Below are 22,139 nucleotides of genomic sequence, written 5' to 3'. Positions count from 1 at the left end.
CCCAGTCTAGGATGGCCCGCTATCTAGTTGATTCCTCAACATATTGGTCCAACAAGTTATCATGAATGCACTCCAGAAATTTCTCCTCTACAATGCTATTGCTAACTTACTTAGTCCAATTGATATGTAGACTGAAGTCACCCATAGTTAGAGTTGTTCCCTTATTGCATGTGTCTCTAGTTTCCTGTTTAGTGCCATCCCCTGCATTACCACTACTGCTCCAGGGGTCTATATAGAACCCCTCGCCCCACCTAACATTTTCTGCTCTTTGGTGTTCCTCAGTTCCGCCCGTATAAGGAAAATGGTCAGATGTGGACAGTCATTTGCTTCAGACCCAGCCAATTGTGTTGGATGAAATATACAATTGTCAGGTTCACAGAAGATGGCATCCACTTCTGAAATATATCATTGGGAGGACCACATTAATATTTGACACAAAAATTACATTGGATGCTGTTGAATAACCTTATGTCAGCTCTTTGCAGAATTAACATTTTTGAAAATACTAGTTTTTTTTAGTTATAGAACAAGTACATTGTCACATTGAATGAGGCTTACCCATTATGAGACCACGTCCACACTTGCTTTGCCAGTTTTTGCATGATAATGAATTGTCAGTTGGCTGATTGAGTATGACTGGGTATGACATCCTTCAAGATTGTTCTCCAGCCACTTTGCATCTAACAGTGTGCTTCCAACACTTCAGCAAGAACTTGAGAAGAAGGAGAAGATGGCCATTATTGAACACCTCCTCGATGAGGTGGTAGCTGGTGTGGGCACGCCACAGCGTTCCCAGTCTCCTCCTGGAATTTCACTCACCGAAAAAGAGATGTTTGAGATAAAGAACCCCAAGGTAAGAATTTGGTAGCAGCAAGATGAAGAGAATCAGTGGGTATATTTTCAGAGTAGCAGGATTTAAGTTTCTTCAGAAGAAATAAAGGACTGCAGATGCTGGAATCTAGATGAAAAACACGATGATGCTGGAGGAACTCAGCAGGCCAGGCAGCATCTGTGGAGAAAAGCAGGCGGTCAATGTTTCGGTTTGACCCTCCAGCATCATAATGTTTATCATTTAAGTTTCTTCACATGTGAATACGGAAACTTCCCAATCATAAATAAAGTATATTCTGAAGTACAAACAATAGACTGCCTGGAATAATGTGTACAAACTAGCCACACTCCACCCCTGCACCCCCACTCACCCCAAAACCTGCACTAACCTGGGCCAGAAGTGGAGAGGTTATGTTGTGGCCTCTGTATGCTGGGTTTCACTCGCATGGTGAAGGTGGTGACTGGACCCAGGATGGCATCATCCAGAGGCTCAGCCCAAACAAAACTGGCAGCTGGAGGTTTACCAACTGTGAAACAGTTGACATTGAACTCTGACTTTCAAAGCCATTTAAAAACTATTAAAATTGAAACATTTAAACATTTTGAAATATTTTTTAAATGTTAGATGTGTTTAACCAAAAACATTTAAAGCATTAATCTAAGGTATTTTTTTTACCTCTTTGCCTCCTAAATCCTTTTCTCATTTTCAAGTCAATGAGATCCTGGTAATGGATCCAAGGGGCCATTTCCCCAATCACAGCAAAACTGGCCCGCCCACTGGACTCCCAGGTCGGCCTCCTGAATCCGTCAGTGCATGCCTGATGGTGCAGGACCTACGTCAGTTACAGTGGCGGAATGCCAGCAGTGCCTTTCAGAACCACCAGCAAGTGTCAGCACAATACAACCACGTTCCTCTGCATATTGCTGTCTTTGCAGCTACTCAGAGCATTTTCTAATGTTCCCTAATAACTAATATGCTGTCATGCAAAGGCTCCATAGCACTTCACAGCACCTATTGCTCCATTTGAAATGGGGCAATAAGTGACAAAAGGTGTTTGGAGAGCTGGGAAGACATAAGTGAATGAAGGGATGGTTGGAAATTGGAACAAAAGCATTTTCCAGAGCGGAATTTTTCCAAGTCAACGATCCTTCAGATAAAATGTACACAAGATGATGAACTATGAGGGCAATGACCTCTGATGGCAAAGCAAAAACTGCGGATGCTGGAAACTTGAAATAAAAATAGAGAATGCTGGAGAAACTCGGCAGGTTAGAGAAGTGGAGTTAGTGTTGAGGTTGGCCCTTTCTCTGACGAATTGTCATTGACTTCAAACAATTCTGTTTCTTCTCCACCTATGCTGCCTGATCTACTGAGTATCTGCGGTTTTGTTTAATTTCCTGATGAAATGTGTGCTGACATCAGGCCGGTGGGTGGGGGGGAGCGGTGAGGTTCCCATTCATTCTCTAACTTGGTACAGTGGTGCAGCAGTTAGGGTTTTGTCACAAAGCTTCAGCAACCTGAGTTCAGTTCTAGCTCTGGGCACTGTCACATTCACCCTGTGGCCATGAGGGGTTCCCCAGGTGCTCTGGTTTCCTGCACCTTCCCAAAGATGTGCAGGTTGGTAGTTTAATTGGTTGCTGTGAATTGGCCCCAGCGTGTAGCTGGGGGGTGGGAGAAGTAGGGGCATGTGAGAGGGAATGGGTTGCAGGGAGGTAAGTGAGGGAACAGGATTGTTTGGAGTGCTGTGAGAGCTGGCATACAGGTGATGGGCTGAATGGCTTCCTTCTGTTCATGAAATATATGAGAAATAAACAGTAGAAGATGAGCTGTAGGTTCGTTTTGTTTCTCCGGGGCTTTCTCTAAACCTCTGTAAAAGTTATGGCTGAATGATAAAGGGAACTCCTGCTAATTCATTTCCTACTCGTTCTCACCACAATGTTTATTTGACCTCTGACAATAACAGTCACCCAACACTCAGTGCCTTAGCTCATTCATGTATTGCTCAAGGTAGTACATATCAACAAGGAGGAGCAATAAAGGAAATAGTACGTAAAGGTTTGCCATGACAATAATTAACATTGCTAATTCTTGTTGGGGAATTTAGTGAATTATTAATTAATTAATGGTTTCCCCCTCTGTAGCTGCACTACAAGAACGAAATAGTACAAAGTCTCAAAGAATTATGGAAAGAATGCTTTGTAAAAAGTAAAGGTGAAGAAGAAGCTGAAGGTGGAAGCCAGCGTAGAGATGTTAACACCGTCAAGAGGCCTTCCAAGGACGCAATCTACTCCCCAAGCATGAGTTCTCAGCATTTAGAACCTGTTGAGAATGATAAGACCCCCGATGAAGCCACACCATCCAAAATTCAAACTGTTGAGTCAGAACCCCAGTGGGACCTGTCTGTTACTTCTTTTAGACAGGTACAACTTTTCTTTGCTGTTATTGTGAATAGACAATGGTTTTGATTTAAGTACAATATGATATTACCTTCTGTATAGAGCTTAGGAATGTTATGAGAGTCCTGCATTTTATTTTAATTTAATCTGTGAATGTGGCAGTTGGGTTTTGCTTGCCTTGAGCCTTTAGTTAAACACACCTTACAGGCCAAATGAGGAAATGGGGTGGGAATGATGCTTAGACTCCATGGACTATTGGGACTTTATAGTAATCCAGCAGCATTTTTCTAATATTGCTGATAAATTATAGAGCTTCTCATCAAGTACTATATCTTAATCAGTTAGGGAAGTGGGCCGGGGAGTAGCAAATGGATTTCAATCTAGATAAGTGTGAGGTGATGCATTTTGGAAAGTCAAACCAGCGTAGGACTTATACAATGAATGGTAGGTCACTGGGGAATGTAATGGAACAGAGGGACCTAGGAGTACAAGTGCATAGTTTGTTGAAAGCGGCATCACAGATACACAAGGTGGCGAAAAAGATACTTAGCATGCTGGTCTTCATTAGTCAGGGCATTGCGTACAGGAGTTGGGACATTATGCTGCTGTTGTACAAGTCATTGGTGAGGCCGCACTTGGAGCACTGTGTGCAGTTTCGGTCACCCTGTTATAGGAAAGACGCGGTTAAACTGGAAAGAATGTAGAGAAGATTTATGAGGATGTTGCCAGGACTCGAGGGCCTGAGTTATAGGGAGATGTTGGCCAGGCTGGGTCTTTATTCCTTGGAACGTAGGAGAATGAGGGGCGACCTTATAGAAATGTTTAAAATTATGAGAGGCATGGATAAGGTGGATGGTAACAGTGTTTTCCCCAGGGTAGGGGAGTCCAAAACTAGGGAGTATAGATTTAGGGTGAGAGGGGAAAGATTGAAAAGGGACCTGAGGGGCAACTTTCTCAAACAGAGGGTGGTGAGTATATGGAACGAGCAGCCAGAGGAAGTGGGTGAGGCAGGTACAATGGCATCATTTAAGAAGCACTTGGAGAGGTACATGGAGGGGCGGGTCTTAGAGGAATATGGCCGAACACAGGAAATTGGGACTAGCTGGATGGGCATCGTGGTCGGCATGGACTGGTTGGGCCGTAGGGCCTGTATCTGTGCTGTACTGCTGTATGACTCTATGGCTATTTCCTAGATTCCCACAGTCATGATATGTGAGCAGCCTGTTTCTCTCTCTCAATTTCTGAAGAGTTTTACAGCTTTACATTTCCATCTTTCTCCTCTCAAGACAGTGGGGGCTACTGTAAGCATTATGCCTTGTGTGAGCCCAAACACTGAAAGCGTGAAGATGTTTCAGTACATCAAGCCCTCGTTCCATTCTCACAACCCATTACGGCAGGCACGCATTGTGTTCAAGAGCTGGTGGTAGTGTGGTGAAGACTGGAAGCTGTGCACATCTTTTTAAATCTATTTATTTATTTATTTATTTATTATTTTAAAATTTTATTTATTTACAGCGTGGTAACAGGCCCTTCCGGCCCAACGAGTCCGCGCCGCCCATTTTAAACCCAAATTAACCTACCTGTAGGTCTTTAGAATGTGGGAGGAAACTGGAGCACCTGGAGGAAACCCACGCAGACACGGGAGAACGTACAAGCTCCTTACAGACAGCAACGGGAATCAAAACCTGATTGCTGGCACTGTAATAGCGTCGCACTAACCACTACGCTACCGTGCTGCCTTTGCTCTGCATCATGCTCAGTTTAGTGTGGTACCTAAACTTACACCCCATGCTCTCCCTACACCCATATTAACAGGTATGGAGAAAGAAAAATTCCAAGAGAACAATGAACTCTGAGCTAACTCCGTATGCTGTACTTGTTTTGGGTCTCATGCAGTTGCTTTAAAGTTATATTCTTAACCCTTCTGAGTAGTGATTTACAGGCTAACCTTTTGCTGCAGGTCCCCTCTACTTTAAATTGGAAGATGCCACTCTTGCTGCCCAGCTCGCTGCAGAGAGTTGGGTTCTGCTTCTTTTTTAAAAGTAAAAGTTCCAAAACATGTCAAACCCTCTCTCTGCTACTGCGGTGCATGATGTAGTGGTTGTAGGATCCTGTATGACTGACTTGGTCAGGTTAGTGTATGGGTGTGCATGAATATTTCAGGGATATCTGTGTGTTTTCTGATTGCAAATTGTTGGTGCTGGGATTAAATACTTGATTTCACAGGAAGATTTCCCAGTCTTAGAAGCTGAAACCACTGGTGTAAGTATTTAGGGTATACAATTTTTATTTTGTCACGAACCAGCAACAAAAGAAACTTACTGAGTCATGATTCAGTGTTAAAAACTACTTTATTAATCACTACTTATGATAATAAGAAAAATAAAAGTAAAAATGTTAGAATATTAGAAGTAAAAATGTTAACCCCAAAACTAAACTCATTGCATGTGAGTGGCAAAGTCCCAAACTCCAAGTCCAGGAATGGTTCTTAAAGTTCAGTTCAGCAAGCCATAAGGTGAAACATGAGCAAAGGCTTCTTCAACAACCACCGTTGTCTGAAGATAAGACGTAGATGTAGAGAGAACATAGAGAGAGTAATTACGAAATCCAAATGTTCCACAATGGAACCCAAACGACACCTCAGTGCTTACTCGGTAGTGACTTCCTCACCCCGAAAAGCATCCGACTCATGGTCGTCCACACACAAATACCTGTTTCCTTCTACAGATCAGCAACAAAGTGAACTCCACTGGATTACTTCCAATTTCCATACGTGGATTGCAGTGACAGACACAGTTATTGTTTCTCATCCATCGATAAAAAAACTAGCAGGCTGGTGTCTCTCTCCCTTCTCTCTCTCTCTCTCCCTCTCTCTCCCTCTCTCTCTCTCTCTCTCTCTCTGACCTCGACTGAATGCTTCAACAACATCATTATGTCCTTTATCTTCTGTTGACGTAAGCATGCCACACACACACACACACACACACACACACACACACACACACACACACACACACACACACACACACACACACACACACACACACACACACACACACACTACTACTACTACTACTCTATCTTAAAGGGACATTCACCGAGTCTGTAACAGTTTGTAAAGGAGAATTATTCTGTGATGTTCCAAGTTCAAGTTTGTTGCCATGGGCATACATGCCCGCAGTATAAATGCCATGAAATTTAGCTTTTTGCAGCAGCAGCACAGTACATGCTCTGCCAGTGGTTCATGTTCCCAGGGATTACTTGCAGAAAAGTGGGTATTTATTTTTTAATCTGCCTAAATACCTGTAATATAAGGCTAACCCAACTCCAAAAGGATGTGTTAGAGTCCAACGCTTGTGTGTTATCTTGTTGGCATTAACTGAGTTCTCTTTCTGCTGGTATGGTGAACTTTGGGAAAGTAAACATTGCATGTATTTTTAGGCTGCCTCACCCTCTTCTCTGTAGAAAGTGGTATATTTTAAACTTTATATACTCTCTCCTTGGGTTATATTCCATTGATATGCAATACATAAGTTATGGTAGGAGTGGGGTTATCTATTGTCACTATTGTGGCTATTTTACTAACATGTTCATCAGTGATGAATTGCACAGCTCAACAACCCTGATGTACAAAAGGATTGAATCTGATGTGCTGTCATCTTGAACATTTCCCATACCAAGTTGTGTATCTTAATGTATTACACCTTCTGTAATATTCTTCCAATAGTGAAGTATCGATGGAGTACGTGTTTCAAATGGCTCTTAAATATTTTACTTGGAGCTGAGAAAAATAGAGGGCTATAGGTAAGCCTAGTAATTTCTAAGGTAGGAACATGTTCAGCACAGCTTTGTGGGCCGAAGGGCCTGAATTGTGCTGTAGGTTTTCTATGTTTCTATTTGACACCAGGTGAACCACTACAATTCAGGAGGCTTTTCAGTACTGAAAGAGAGGTAGAAATTTGCTTTGATTTAGACTTTTTGATGAAAGCCTCTGATTATCTGAACCGTGCTTTTTTATCAGGATCTGCTGACATTGCTGGAAGATGAGCAACTGAAAGAGAAGGCCCTAGAACATCTTAACCTGAAGATACTGGAGCTCTCCACGGCACCAATCAAAATGCAAGAAGATACTTTCTACAAGATGCTGTAAGTGGCACTCTGTCACCTCACATTCCATTCTGCTTTCCTCTTTTGCAATGTTAAGCCTTCAATGAAATGAATATTTGTCAAAACAACAAATGGAATAGTTTTTTCTTATTTTTCATAGAACCACAAAATTTACAGTACACAAGAAGGCCATTTGGCCAATTTTGTCAACACTGGCAAAAAGAGAGCTATTTAGACTAAACCACTTTGCAGTCTTGATCTGTAGTTCTGTGAGTTAAGATGTTTCTGATATTCATCCATGTACTTTTTAAAGGCGCTTCTGCCTTCACCATTCTTTAGGCAGTGAGTACAAGACTCCACCTCCCTTAACTTCTCTTCCCTCTGATTCTGCATCCCCTTTTTATTGACTTCTCTGCCAGGGGAAATATGTTCATATTCGTCTTGTCTCAGCCTCTCATAATTTATACATCTTGAGTAAATCTTCCCCCTGCTTGCTTTGTTCCAGGGAAAGCAATCCCAGTCCAGCCAGTCTCTCCTCACAATGACAATTCTCCATCCTTGTAAATATCATCCATACCCTGTCTAGAGGTATCATATCCCTCCAGTAACGCCACCTGAACTGCACACACCCGTTCATCACCAGTTAGTTACAACATGCCAGCTCAAATTCAAATAGGCAAATATGTGTGATTTTGAAATTTAGGGTTGGGACAGACAAATTCATTTTGCTTGGAATCCTTAGCACCAAAGTAGAATCACAGGATGATTCATTGTACTTCTGCTGGCTCTTTAAACAAAACTGTTTAATTAGCCCCGCTCCCCTTCTCTCTCCCCTAGTCCTGCAGAATTTTCTTCTTCAAAAATGTAATTTGTGAATCTGTTTCCACCACCGTACAAGATCATAAACACTCACTGCATGTCAATTTAAACCAAGATTCCAGAGGTGAACACCAGCTGTCTCTGTTCCTGATTTTTTTTGAAATTTTTGCTCCCCAATATATGTGAATATAGACATAAACTGGAGGCTATTTAGATCCTTAAGCTAACTCTTATCATTCATTCAGGTCCTCTCAACTACATTTCCCCACCTTTACTGCATATCCTTGAACTCCCCATTTAACAAAAATTTATTGATTTCAGTCATGAAAATGCTTCTTGACATCCCGTAAATGGACTGGCTCTAATTATGAGATAACCTAATCCTGTTCTGAATTTCCCAACAATGGAAATAGTTTCTTCCCTTCCACAATATCAATTCACTTTCACTTTGGTTAGACTTTCCTTCCATGTAAGATCAGAAATGGGGAAGTTTGCTGACTAATTGACAATGTTCATAACTCCTCAGCAAATGAAGCAGTCCATACCTGAATGCAGCAAGACCTCATCACCTTTCAGGAATGGCTTGATAAGTGACAAATAACGTTCATGCCATCCGCATGCCAGACAATGACAATCTACAACAAGATAGAACCCTAGCAAATGGCATGATCACCTCCATGTCCCTCACCATTTAAAAAAGATAAAAAAAAGAACCATATTATTGAAGTAGTGAAAGATTACAGAGCCCTGAGATGCAGAGGGATTTAGGTGTCCTGGTGCATGCTTAGCAAAAGACTTCTGTGCAAGTGCAGCAAGTAATTGGGAAAGCTGACAGAATGTTACCATTTGCATTCAATGTTCCCAGCAATAGAAGTAGGAAGGTTTTGCTTTATGTATATAGGGCACTGGTGCAACCAGATCTGGAGTACTCTGTATATTTGTCTCTATATTTAAGGGGAAGGATGTTAGAGCATTTGAAGCAGTTCAGTGAGGGTGCACTAGACTGAGATCTGGAATGGGCAGGTCGTCTCATGTGAATAGATTGGACAGGCTAGATGCATGTCTACTGGAGTTTAGAAGAGGGAACCTGATTGAAACTTATGAGATCCTGAGAGGTCTTGACAGTGTGCATGTAGAGAACTTTTATTTTTAAACCTTCTTGGATGTGGAGAGAATGTTTCCTCCCATCGGAGAATCATGGTTAAAGAATGTGGAATCACCCATTGGAGACAAAGGTGAGTCAATTTTTTTTCTCTCAGAGGGTGGTGAGTGTTTGGAATTCTCTTTCTCAAAGGGAAGTGGCAGCAGAGTCTTTGAATATTTTTAAGTTAGAGATAGATACATTCTTGATAAGCATGGGGGTGAAAGATTACCACAGGTAAAGGGAAATGTGGAGCTGAGGGCACAGTCAGATCAGCCATGATCTTCCTACAGCAGCACAGTGGTGCAGCAATGAAGCTGCTGCCTCATAGTGCCAGAGACCCAGGTTCAGTCCTGACCTTAGTGCCGTCTGTACAGAATTTGCACATTCTCCCTGTGAGCATATGGGTTTCCTCCCACATTCCAAAGCTGTGCGGGTTGGTAGGTTAATTGGTCAATTGTCCCGAGCATGTAGGTGAGTGGCAGAATCTAGGAAAAATTGATGAGAATGTGAACAGAATAAAAATGGGATTATTGTAGGATTAGTGTAAATGGGTGGTTGATGGTCAGCACAGAGTTGAAGGGCTGAAGGACCTGTTTCCATGCTGAATCTCTCTATGACTATAAATGGCAGAACAAGCTTAAGGAGCCGAGTGGCCTACTACTGCTCCTAATGTATACATTTGTACTATCATATCCTGGGGGTCAGCATTGATCAGGAACTCAGCTGGACCAGCGCCATAAGTACTGTGGCTACAAGAGTAGATCAGATACTGAGTGACCTGTGGTGAGTGACTCACCTCCTGACATCCCAGAGCCTCTCCACCACTGACAATGTGTAAGACAGGAGCGTGATGCAACACTCTCCACTTGCCCGGATGATGCAGCTCCAGCAACACATACGAAGCTCAACACCATCCAGGACAAAGCAGCCCATTTGTTCGGCACCCCATCCACCACATTAAACATTCGTTCCCTCCACCACCAGCACATAGTGGCTGCAGCATGTAGCACCTACAAAATGCACTGCAGTTACTCACCCAGGCTACTTCAGCCACATCTCTCAAACCAATGACCTCTACCCAGGAAGCTCAGGGGCACCAGGCACATAGGAACACCACCACTTACAGGCTCCCCTTCAGTTATGGGCAGACTGGACAGACCAAGGTTGTTTTCCTTGGAGCAGAGGATGCTGTGGGGAGATCTGATTAAAGTATATCAACTTATGAGAGGCACAGAAAGAGTAAATAGTAAAAACTGTTCCCTGTGACAGAGGGGCTGAAGACCAGAGGGCATAATTAAGGTGAGGGGTAAGAAGGGATCTGAGAAAGAACTTTTTCTCCAGTGGATGGTTGAAGTCGGGAAGACACTCCCTGAGAAGACAGTAGGGGTAGAAACTCCCACAAGATTTAAAAAGCATCTGGATGAGCATTTGGATTGCCAAGGCAGAGAAGGATTGTGCATAGATAGGTACTTTATGGTCAGCATAGTCACGGTGAGCCAAAAGGCTTATTCCTGCACTGTATAATTCTGTGATTCTAAGTCACACACGTCCTGACTTGGAAATACATCACTGTTCCTTCATCACTGCCGGATCTAAGTCCTAGACTTCCCTCCTCAACCACACTGTGGGAGTACCTTTGCCCCACAGAGGGACTGCTCTGCTTCAAGATGGTGGCACACTGCCACCTTCTCAAGGGCAGTAAGGAATGGGCAATAAATGTTGGCCTTAGTGGTGACACCCAGATCCTGAAACATTAATAAATGGTTAACAAAACAAGTTTATGCAACCTTTCCTCACAGTTTAACCTTCTAAGCCTCAATATTGGTCTGGTAAATCGGTGCTGCACCAACCAAGATATCCTTTCAGAGATGCATTTTCCAGGACTGAATGCAGTATTTTCAATATAGTCCGACTTGAGCTCTGTACAACTGCAGCACAATTTACTCAATATGTCTGTTTAATATTAAAACAATTGTTATTAATGCGAGTGTTATAATATTATACTGATGTGTTTAATGAGTAAGTTGCAGTCTGTTTACAGACTTATGCAAATAAACAGTTTCTCCATATTTCTTTTTCCACAGTTATCAGCTTTGGCTCGAAGCAGTGGATGGGTTGGTCAGTTACTCAATGTGGCTCAGGGAATTACTGGGCTTGCCTGAAAAGGAGACCGAAACCCATGTTGTGGAAGAAACCTGTAAGTTACAGAAAAAAGCTGCTTCCTTGTGCATTCAATGACTGGTTAGATTTCACACACACACACACACACACACACACACACACACACACACACACACACACACACACACACACACACACACACACACACACACACACACACACACACACACACACACACCAGTAAGGTGTAGTACCATTCACAAACATTCTACATCCTGCACAACCTATAGGACTGCAGCCATTTGGTTTCTTGTGAAATCACACAAAACATTCACACAGTGTTCCTACTGACAGTGCCAAATGTATATGACAACCATCACTGTTCTGTGACCTAACACTAAACTTCCTCTTTGGCTTGTGTTTTTGATTGTCTAACATTTAGATGAAGTCTGGAGGACTATGTTTTACTGTGTCAGATCTTCTGATAATTTGTCTTACATGTTTGATCTTGTAAGAGATTCAGTTGTTGACACCAAACAAGAAATTTCAAAATCACGTTAACCTGTGGTATCAGCACAAGCTCATCAAGAGAGCTCTTTAAATCAACCAGAAGAACATAAGAATTAGTAGCTGGAGGAGGCCTGCCCTGCCGTTCATGAAGATCATGGTTGATTATCCTTCAGCTCAGTCTTCCTGATTTCCCTAATATCCAGAAATCTATTGATCCCTGTTTTGAATGAATTAAATGATTGGACTGCCACAGCCCTCTGGGTAAGGAATTCCAAAGGTCCACCACCCTCTGGGTGAAGAGATTTCTTCTCATCTCACTCATGGTCTTGCCCTAATTCTGAGACTGTGACATCTGGTTCTTGATTCCTCAGCCAGGGGAAACATCCTCCCTGCATCCAATCTGTCGAGCCCTGTAAGAATTTTTTAATGTTTATATTATATTGTTCTTCTACACTCTAGAGAAAAAAAGCCTAGTCTGCTCAACCTCTCCTCATATAGCAAACCCAACATCCCTGGATCTAACTGTTGCACTCCTCTCTCACAAGTATATCCTGTTTTATGTAAGAAGGCCAAAAGTGTACACCAGGTATGGTCTCACCAAGGTCCTACATAGTTGCAGTAAGGCATATTTCATTCCTGTCCTCAAATCTTCTTGTACTTCAAGCCAGCATATCATTTTCCTTCCTCATTGCTTGCTGCACCTTCATGTTAGCTTTCAGTGACATGTGTACAAGGACACCCAGGACACTTTTCAAACAAATGAATTAGGAGCAGAAGTAAGCAATACAATTTATTTCAACATCAACTGCTCCCAGTCAGTAATAATAAAACAGGAAATGCTAGAAACACTCAGCAGGTCAGGCAGCATCTGTGGAGAGAGAGTTAAAGTAACAGGACCCTTCATCAGAACAGGGAAACAGAAAAAAAGAGGCTACTTTTAAGATGCAGAGAGGGTGTGGGAGAGATGGATTGAACAAAGGGAAAATCCCTGAGAGGATGAGGCAAGGATTGCTAAGATGATTCTGCTGTTTATGGAGACATCTGTTTGAAAGATTAGAGAAGGCAGCCTGAGGGAAAAAACCAGAGAGACATAAAAGCCCTAAAACAAAAGGGGAAAGCAGGTCAGGCAGTGTCTGTGGAGAGAGGAGACCTGTGGTAATATTACATGGTTAACCTTACTGCAGACACATCCAGTTCTGAACAAACAGGAAAAGCAAGCTGTCTGAAGTTGTAGAATTCGATAGTGTCCCAAAGACTGCAACACGTCCAGATGGAAGATAAGGTGCTGTTCCTTAAGCATGTGTTGGGCATTAATGGAGTAGTGCAGGAGGTCACTGGCAGATAGGTCAGTGAGAGGAATGGAGAATTAAAGCTCAGGCTGTCCCTTGTGGAGGGAACACAGGCATTCCAGAAAGCGATCAACCTATGTGCATTTGTTTTTTTTCTAATGTAGAGGAGATCACAGTCTTGACACTGAATGCAGTACACTAGATTGGAAGAAGTACAAGTGAATCCCTCTTCACCTGGAAGGGCTGTTTAGGTCCCTAGGTGTGAAGAGATGATAAGAAGGTATTGTGAAAAGTGTTGTGGTTGGTGGAGATAGAAGAGCACACACAGAATCCTGCACTGAAAGGGGAGGGGAAGGTGTGTCTGATGGGGGACTTTCACTGAAGGTGGCAGAGGTTGTGAAGCGTGATCCACTGTACGTGCAGGCTAGGGGGTGGGGTGGAAGGTGAGAAACAGAAGAACCCTATCTTTGCTCTGTCCAGGAGGAGAAGGGGTGAGGGGCAGAGTGCAGGAAGTACACAAGATGCAGTGGTGGACTCCAATAACTATGGTAGAGGGGAAGCCACAATTCAGGAAGAAGAAGGACTTCTCAGAGGCACATATGGGAAGTTTCATCATCAGAGCAGATCCAATGGAGATGGACAAACAGGGAGAATGGAATGGAGTTCTTCCAAGAGGCAGGACAGGATAAAGCTTGTTGAAGTAGCTGTGGGAGTCTGTGGGCTTGTAATGGATATGGTCATTAACTCATCTCTTGAGATGGAGACGGAGAAATCCAGAAGGGGAAGGGAGGAGTCCGAGATGGACAATGTGAAAGTGAGAACAGGATCGAAATTGGCAGCAATGTAGAGAAATCTTCGAGTTCGATTCACCAGAACAAGAGGGAGTGGGCCTGAGTTGGACCGAAGCAGAGACTGCTCCGTGTATTCTACAGAAAGACTAGCGCAGCTTGGCCTGACAAGTACCCATGGTGACACCTTTGATTGGGAGAGAGTGAATGGACTGAAGGAGAACTTGTTCAATGTGAAGGCAAATTCAATCAGGCAAAGGGAAACTGTTTGGGCCTCCATTCAATGAAGACGTGGAGGGCCCTTAGACCCTCCTGGTGCTCCTGGTGTGGTAGAGAGGTGTAGAAGGATTGTACGTCCATTGTGAAGATAAGCTGGTTGCAGCAAAGTGGCAGAGGGAATCAGATGTGTCACTGACGTAAAAGGGAAGGGGAATGAACAAGGGAGAAAGGATGAGGTCAAGGTAGGAAGAAACAAGTTTGGTGGGGTCAAAGAAAGCTGAAACAGTGGGTTTGCTGGGACAGTCCTGCTTGTAGATCTTTGGTGAGGATGTAGAAGTGGGCTGTAGTGAAGGTGGGTCACTGCAAGTCTGGAGGCTGTGGATGTAAGATCTGACAAGGAAACATCAGTGTCTGTGTGGGAGACAACGACTTGATGTTTACCTCATTAAAAAACACTCCAAGAAATTACTTAGACACGATTTTCCTTCAACAACTTCATGCTGGCTTTCTCTATCAATCCACTCTTGTGCAAGTGACTGCAGGTTTTGGTTATTGTTTCGGGGACTTTTCCCCAACTGACATTAAACTATCGCATTCCTGCATTTATCCCTACACCTTTGTTTTGAATAAGGGTATTTGTTTTGCAATTTATTTGAAAGATTTTGGCCAGGACCTAGCATCTCCTCCCTTCAACAGCCCAGGATGCATTCATCTGGACCAGATAATTTATTCACTGTATGCAGCTAGTCTTTCTAGTAACTCCCCTTTATCCAGAATCTCAACCACAACTTCCCTTGCTGGAACTCTTGCAGAGATTTCTTCCCTGATAAAGTCTGAAGTAAAGTTCTCTTTACCTGCCTCAGCCTCCATCAGCTGATTTTCTTCTGGGTCTCTGATCAACCACTTCTCCTCTTACGATCCTTTTCCAATTCACATGCCAATTGTTACCCAGTCCTTCTTTGCCGGTGCTCTCTTTGCCGGTGCTCTCTTGAGTTCAGGAGTCACCACCTCCTGAAATCAGCTACCCACTGAACAGTCAGCCTTGAGGATGGGCCTCAGTGACATCAGCTGTAAATACCTGAGCTGGAAATCCTCAGGTACCTCCTGTACCTGTGGGTATACAAGACACAAACACTGGCAGTCCCAGCACGGCACAACTTGGGATGCCCTGCCTTTATTTATAAGGCTAATTGACAGTTAATGAATATATTTAAATGTTATTAAATTATTCTCTGTTTTACTTGCCCCGAATGAACCTCTTTAATTGCCTGTGTTTTGTTCAAACCATATCCTTGTTTAAACTCACAGGGCCATCTCCCACACTGCTTTAAAGCTCACCGGGATTGTCTCCCTTTCTCTCTCAACCCATCAGGACATCAGGACCTATTCCTCATCTGGAGCCTATTTAACACACTCCACCCACTGGAATTCCGTTGCTTGCATTCCAGCACTTCATTGCCCTTGGTCCTGTCACTCATGAGGATTGTTTCCGGTGTCGTTTTTACTCCCAAAGGCTCTGTGTCCTCCGTCCCTGTCACTCACTGGGACCGTCTCCTCCGTCCCTGTCACTCACTGGGACCGTCCCCTCCGTCCCTGTCACTCACTGGGACCGTCCCCTCCGTCCCTGTCACTCACTGGGACCGTCTCCTCCGTCCCTGTCACTCACTGGGACCGTCCCTTCCGTCCCTGTCACTCACTGGGACCGTCCCCTCCGTCCCTGTCACTCACTGGGGCCGTCCCCAACGTCCCTGTCACTCACTGGGACCATCCCCTACGTCCCTGTCACTCACTGGGACCGTCTCCTCCGTCCCTGTCACTCACTGGGACCGTCCCCTCCGTCCCTGTCACTCACTGGGGCCGTCTCCTCCGTCCCTGTCACTCACTGGGACCGTCCCCTCCGTCCCTGTCACTCACTGGGGCCGTCTCCTCCGTCCCTGTCACTCACTGGCACCGTCTCCTCCGTCCCTGTCACTCACTGGGGCCGTCCCCAATGTCCCTGTCACTCACTGGGACCGTCCCCTCCGTCCCTGTCACTCACTGGGGCCGTCGCCTCCGTCCCTGTCACTCACTGGGACCGTCCCCTCCGTCCCTGTCACTCACTGGGGCCGTCCCCAACGTCCCTGTCACTCACTGAGACCGTCTCCTCCGTCCCTGTCACTCACTGGGACCGTCCCCTCCGTCCCTGTCACTCACTGGGACCGTCCCCAATGTCCCTGTCACTCACTGGGGCCGTCTCCTCCGTCCCTGTCACTCACTGGGGCTGTCCCCTCCGTCCCTGTCACTCACTGGGGCCGTCTCCTCCATCCCTGTCACTCACTGGCGCCGTCTCCTCCGTCCCTGTCACTCACTGGGGCCGTCCCCAATGTCCCTGTTACTCACTGGGACCGTCCCCTCCGTCCCTGTCACTCACTGGGGCCGTCCCCTCCGTCCCTGTCACTCACTGGGGCCGTCTCCTCCGTCCCTGTCACTCACTGGGGCCGTCCCCAATGTCCCTGTCACTCACTGGGACCGTCCCCTACGTCCCTGTCACTCACTGGGACCGTCTCCTCCGTCCCTGTCACTCACTGGGACCGTCCCCTCCGTCCCTGTCACTCACTGGGGCCGTCTCCTCCGTCCCTGTCACTCACTGGCGCCGTCCCCTCCGTCCCTGTCACTCACTGGAGCCGTCTCCTCCGTCCCTGTCACTCACTGGGGCCGTCCCCTCCGTCCCTGTCACTCACTGGGGCCGTCCCCTCCGTCCCTGTCACTCACTGGGACCGTCTCCTCCGTCCCTGTCACTCACTGGAACCGTCCCCTCCGTCCCTGTCACTCACTGGCACTGTCCCCAATGTCCCTGTCACTCACTGGGACCGTCTCCTCTGTCCCTGTCACTCACTGGGGCCATCTCCTACGTCCCTGTCACTCACTGGGGCCGTCTCCTCCGTCCCTGTCACTCACTGGCACCGTCCCCAATGTCCCTGTCACTCACTGGGGCTGTCTCCTACGTCCCTGTCACTCACTGGGGCCGTCTCCTCCGTCCCTGTCACTCACTGGGACCGTCTGCTCCGTCCCTGTCACTCACTGGGACCGTCTCCTCTGTCCCTGTCACTCACTGGGACCGTCCCCAATGTCCCTGTCACTCACTGGGGCCGTCTCCTCTGTCCCTGTCACTCACTGGGACCGTCCCCAATGTCCCTGTCACTCACTGGGACCGTCTCCTCTGTCCCTGTCACTCACTGGGGCCGTCTCCTCCGTCCCTGTCACTCACTGGGGCCGTCCCCTCCGTCCCTGTCACTCACTGGAGCTCTGTTCCTGTGCTCCTTTTATACACCAGGATACGTTGATCATGCTCCTTTTACTCATGAGCTCTCTGTTTCCCACATTACGCTGAGTTCTGTTTCTCTCAGTCCTTTTACTCACCAGATTCTGACACCCATTTATTTTCTGGCACTCCATTTCCCATGCTCATATTAAACTCACCGGGGCTCTGTTTTCCACACTGCTTTGACTTACTGGGGTTAGAGTTATACAGCACGAAAACAAGCCCTTTGGCCCATTGCATCCATGCCGACCGTGGTGCCTTTCTGAGCTAGTTACATTTTCCTGCATTTGGCTCATATCCATCTAAACCTTTCCTGTTCATGTACCCATCCAAGTGTCTTTGAAATGTAATTGTACCTGCTTCTACCACTTCCGCTGGCAGCTCGTTCCATACACTCACCACCCTCTCTGTGAAAAACTTGCCCCTCAGGTCCCCTTTAAATCTTTCCCCTCTTACCTTAACCTTTGGGCCTCTAATTTTAGTCTCCTGGGAAAAAGATCGTGATCATTCACCTTATCTGTGCCCCTCATGCTTTATAAACCTCTATAAGGTCACCCTTCAGCCTCCTGTGCTCCAGGGAAAACAGTCCCAGTCTACCCAATCTCTCCTTATAACTCCAGCCCTCCAGTCCCGGCAACACCCCTGTGAATCTTCTCTGCACCCTCTCTAGCTTAATCACATCCTTCCTATAGTACTTCGACCAGAACTGCACACAACATTCCAGGAGCAGTCTCATCGCTCTTCCATATTGTACATGACATCCCAACTCCTGTACTCACTGCCCCATCTGATGAAGCCAAATATACCATAATCCTGCCTCACCACCAGGTCTACCTGTGTCACCGCTTTCAGGGAACAATGAATTTGTAGCCCTAGGTCTCTCTGCTCTACCACACTCCCCAGGGCCCTGCCATTCACTGTGTATGTCCTGCACGGTCCTCATGAGTGACAGGACCGTGGGCAGTGGAGCCCTGGTGAGGAAATAGGCCGCCAGCAACAGAATTGCAGTGAGTGAGTGGAGTGTGGGAAACAAGGCTCAGATGAGGAACAGGTAGAGGGTCCTGATGGGTTAAGAGGGAAAGGAAGACAATCCTCATGAGTTTAAAAGGAGTGTGGGAGACCCACGGGGGTTGTGTCTCATCTGCTCTTCTTACTTACCAGGGTTCAGTTTCCTGCACCCTTTTTAAACAGCAAGGGTCTCTGTTTCCTGGGTTGTTTTAAAATTCATTGAGAAAGCATTAGTTGTGAGGAACTGTTGTTATGAGTAGGCAGTTCCTGTACAACAATGACATGCATTCAGCAAAAAATAAAATGCTGGAAGAACTCAGCGGATCAAATAGCATCTGTGGAGGACAATAGACAATAGACAATAGGAGCAGGAGTAGACCATTCGGCCCTTCGAGTCTGCACCGCCATTTTGAGATCATGGCTGATCCTCAACAATCAATATCCTGTTCCTGCCTTGTCCCCATATCCCTTGATTCCCCTATCTATAAGAAACCTATCTAGCTCCTTCTTGAAAATGCCCAGAGAATTGGCCTCCGCTGTCCTCTGAGGCAGTGCATTCCACAAATTCACAACCCTCTGGGAGAAGAAGTTTTTCCTCACCTCTGTCCTAAATGGCCTAGCCCTTATTCTTAAATCATGCCCCCTGGTCCTGGACTTCCCTAACATCTGCAGCATATTTCCTGTCTCTATCTTGTCCAATCCCTTAATAATCCTGTATGTTTCAATCAGATCCCCTCTCAATCTTCTCAATTCCAGCGTGTACAATCCCAGTCTCTCCAACCTCTCAGCATAAGACAGTCCCGACATCCCCAGAATTAACCTCGTAAACCTACACTGCACGCCCTCTATAGCCAGGATATCCTTCCTTAACCCTGGAGACCAAAACTGTACACAATACTCCAGGAGTGGTCTCACCAGGGCCCCGTACAAATGCAAAAGAATCTCTTTGCTTTTGTACTCAATTCCCCTTGTAATACAGGCCAACATTCCATTAGCCTTCATCACTGCCTGCTGCACTTGCTCATTCACTTTCAGTGACTGATGAACAAGGACTCCTAGATCCCTCTGTATTTCCCCCTTACCTAACTCCACACCATTCAGATAATAATCCGCCTTCCTGTTCCTGCTCCCAAAGTGGATAACCTCACACTTATCCACATTAAACTTCATCTGCCAAGTATCTGCCCACTTACTCAACCTATCCAAATCACCTTGAATTCTCCTAACTTCCTCTTCACATGTCGCACTGCCACCCAACTTTGTATCATCAGCAAACTTGCTAATGTTATTCACAATGCCTTCATCTAAATCATCAACATAGATCGTAAACAGCTGCGGTTCCAGCACCGAGCCCTGTGGCACCCCACTAGTCACGGCCTGCCATTCTGAGAAACATCCATTCACCCCTACCCTTTGTTTCCTATCCGCCAACCAGTTTTCTATCTATGTTAATACCCGCCCCCCAATTCCATGAGCCCTAATTTTACCCACCAATCTCCTGTGCGGCACTTTATCAAATGCCTTCTGAAAGTCGAGGTATACAACATCCACTGAATCTCCCTCGTCTATTTTCCTGGTTACATCCTCAAAAAACTCCAGTAGATTAGTCAAGCATGATCTGCCCTTGGTAAATCCATGATGACTCGACCCAATCCTATCATTGCTATCCAAACATGCCACTATTTCATCCTTAATAATGGACTCTAGCATCTTCCCCACCACAGATGTTAGACTAACTGGACGATAGTTCCCCGTTTTCTCCCTCCCTCCTTTCTTAAAAAGTGGGATAACATTAGCCATTCTCCAATCCTCAGGAACTGACCCCGAATCTAAGGAACATCGGAAAATGATCACCAATGCATCCACAATTTCTAGAGCCACCTCCTTTAGTACCCTGGGATGCAGACCATCTGGACCTGGGGATTTGTCAGTCTTCAGCCCCATTAGTCTACCCATCACCATTTCTTTCCTAATGTCAATCCACTTCAGTTCCTCTGTCACCCTCTGCCTTTTGTCCATCCTTACCTCTGGGAGATTTCTTACGTCTTCCCCCGTGAAGACAGATCCAAAGTACTCATTAAATTCGACTGCCATCTCCCTGTTTCCCGTAATAATTTCACCCAATTCGATCTTCAAGGGCCCAACATTGTTCCTAACTAACTTCTTTCCCTTCACATACCTAAAAAAGCTTTTGCTATCCTCCTTAATATTCCTGGCTAGCTTGCCTTCGTACCTCATTTTTTCGTCCCGAATTACCTTTTTAGTTAAATTCTGCTGCACCTTAAAAATTTCCCAATCTTCTATCTTCCCACTCAGCTTGGCTCTGCCATACGTCTTCCTTTTTAACACAATGCTATCTCTGACTTCTTTTGTCAGCCACGGTGGCCCCTTTCCCCTCTTTGAGTCTTTCCTTCTCTGGGGAATAAACCGATCCTGCACCTTGTGCATTATTCCCAAGAATACCTGCCATTGCTGTTCCATTGACAATTCTGCTAGGATGCCCGCCCAGTCAACTTTAGCCAGCTCCTCCCTCATGGCTCCATAGTCACCTTTGTTCAACTGTAAAATTGACCCTTCTGATTTGCCCTTTTCCCTCTCCAATTGCAGATAAAAACTTATCATGTTATGGTCACTACCTCCCAATGGCTCCTTTACTTCGAGTTCTCTTATCAAATCCTGCTCATTACACAGCACTAAATCCAGAATAGCCCTCTCCCTGGTCGGCTCTCGTACCAGCTGCTCCAAGAATGCATCCCGGAGGCACTCTATAAACTCCCTTTCCTGGGGTCCAGTACCAGCCTGATTTTCCCAGTCCACTTGCATATTGAAATCCCCCATAACTACTGTGACATTACCCTTGCCACATGCCAACATTAACTCACTATTCATGGAAAAAGGGATTTTGGGCCAAGACCCTTCATGAGGACTGGGGGGAAGAGAAAAGTTGAGCAGAATATAGAAATGCAGGGGAGGGATGGAGCAGGATGGTCACCTGGTCAATGTTCTATCTCACTGACGTAGAGGAGGCCACATCGAGAGCACCGAATGCAGTAGACCAGGTTGGAGGAGGTGCAGGTGAACCTCTGCCTCTCCTGGAAGGGCTGTTTAGGTCCCTAGATGGTGGGGAGGGAGGAGGTGAAGGGCCAGGTGTTACACCTCCTATGGTTTCAGGGGATGAGGAAGGGTGGTGGGGAGGGTTTAGCAAAACAGAGTCCCTGCAGAAATCAGAAAAGGGGAGAGCAGGGAAGATGTGGCCAGTGTGGGATCCCGTTGGAGGTGGCAGAAGTGGCGAAGGATGATATGCTGGATGTGGAGGCTGGTGGAGTGAAAGGTGAGGACCGGGGAACTCTATATCTGTTCTGTCTGGGGAGGGGGTGGGTGGTGACAGCAGATATGTGGGAAATAGAGGAAGTGCATTCATATTGCACTGTTAACAAAGTAAAAGTCCTGAGGCACTTTACATCAAACAACACAAGAGATACCAGAACAGGCCTAAGAGATGGTTTTAGATGGAGAGAGTTGGAGAAGTTAAAGGAGGGAATTTCTGAGCTTGAGGAAACAGCCTTCAGTGGTGGATGTAAGGTAATTGTGTAGAGAGAGGGCAG

The 22,139-nt window shown here is 45.7% G+C and overlaps 1 protein-coding gene across 1 annotated transcript in view; it reads left to right on the top strand.

Annotated features, from left to right (window-relative positions):
* The window catches only part of mycbpap (mycbp associated protein), a 110,135-nt gene that overhangs the window by 60,098 nt on the left and 27,898 nt on the right, over positions 1–22,139 (top strand). The window contains exons 13-16 of the mRNA XM_052033357.1: positions 707–853; positions 2,974–3,252; positions 7,250–7,374; positions 11,383–11,495. Coding sequence (XP_051889317.1) covers positions 707–853; positions 2,974–3,252; positions 7,250–7,374; positions 11,383–11,495 — 664 coding nt within the window. The remainder of the gene's footprint in view (positions 1–706; positions 854–2,973; positions 3,253–7,249; positions 7,375–11,382; positions 11,496–22,139) is intronic.

The sequence above is a fragment of the Pristis pectinata genome, chromosome 18 (assembly GCF_009764475.1).
Source record: "Pristis pectinata isolate sPriPec2 chromosome 18, sPriPec2.1.pri, whole genome shotgun sequence".
Taxonomy (NCBI): domain Eukaryota; kingdom Metazoa; phylum Chordata; class Chondrichthyes; order Rhinopristiformes; family Pristidae; genus Pristis; species Pristis pectinata.
The sequence above is the reverse complement of the archived record's forward strand: the minus strand, read 5'-3'. Positions and strand labels throughout refer to the sequence as shown.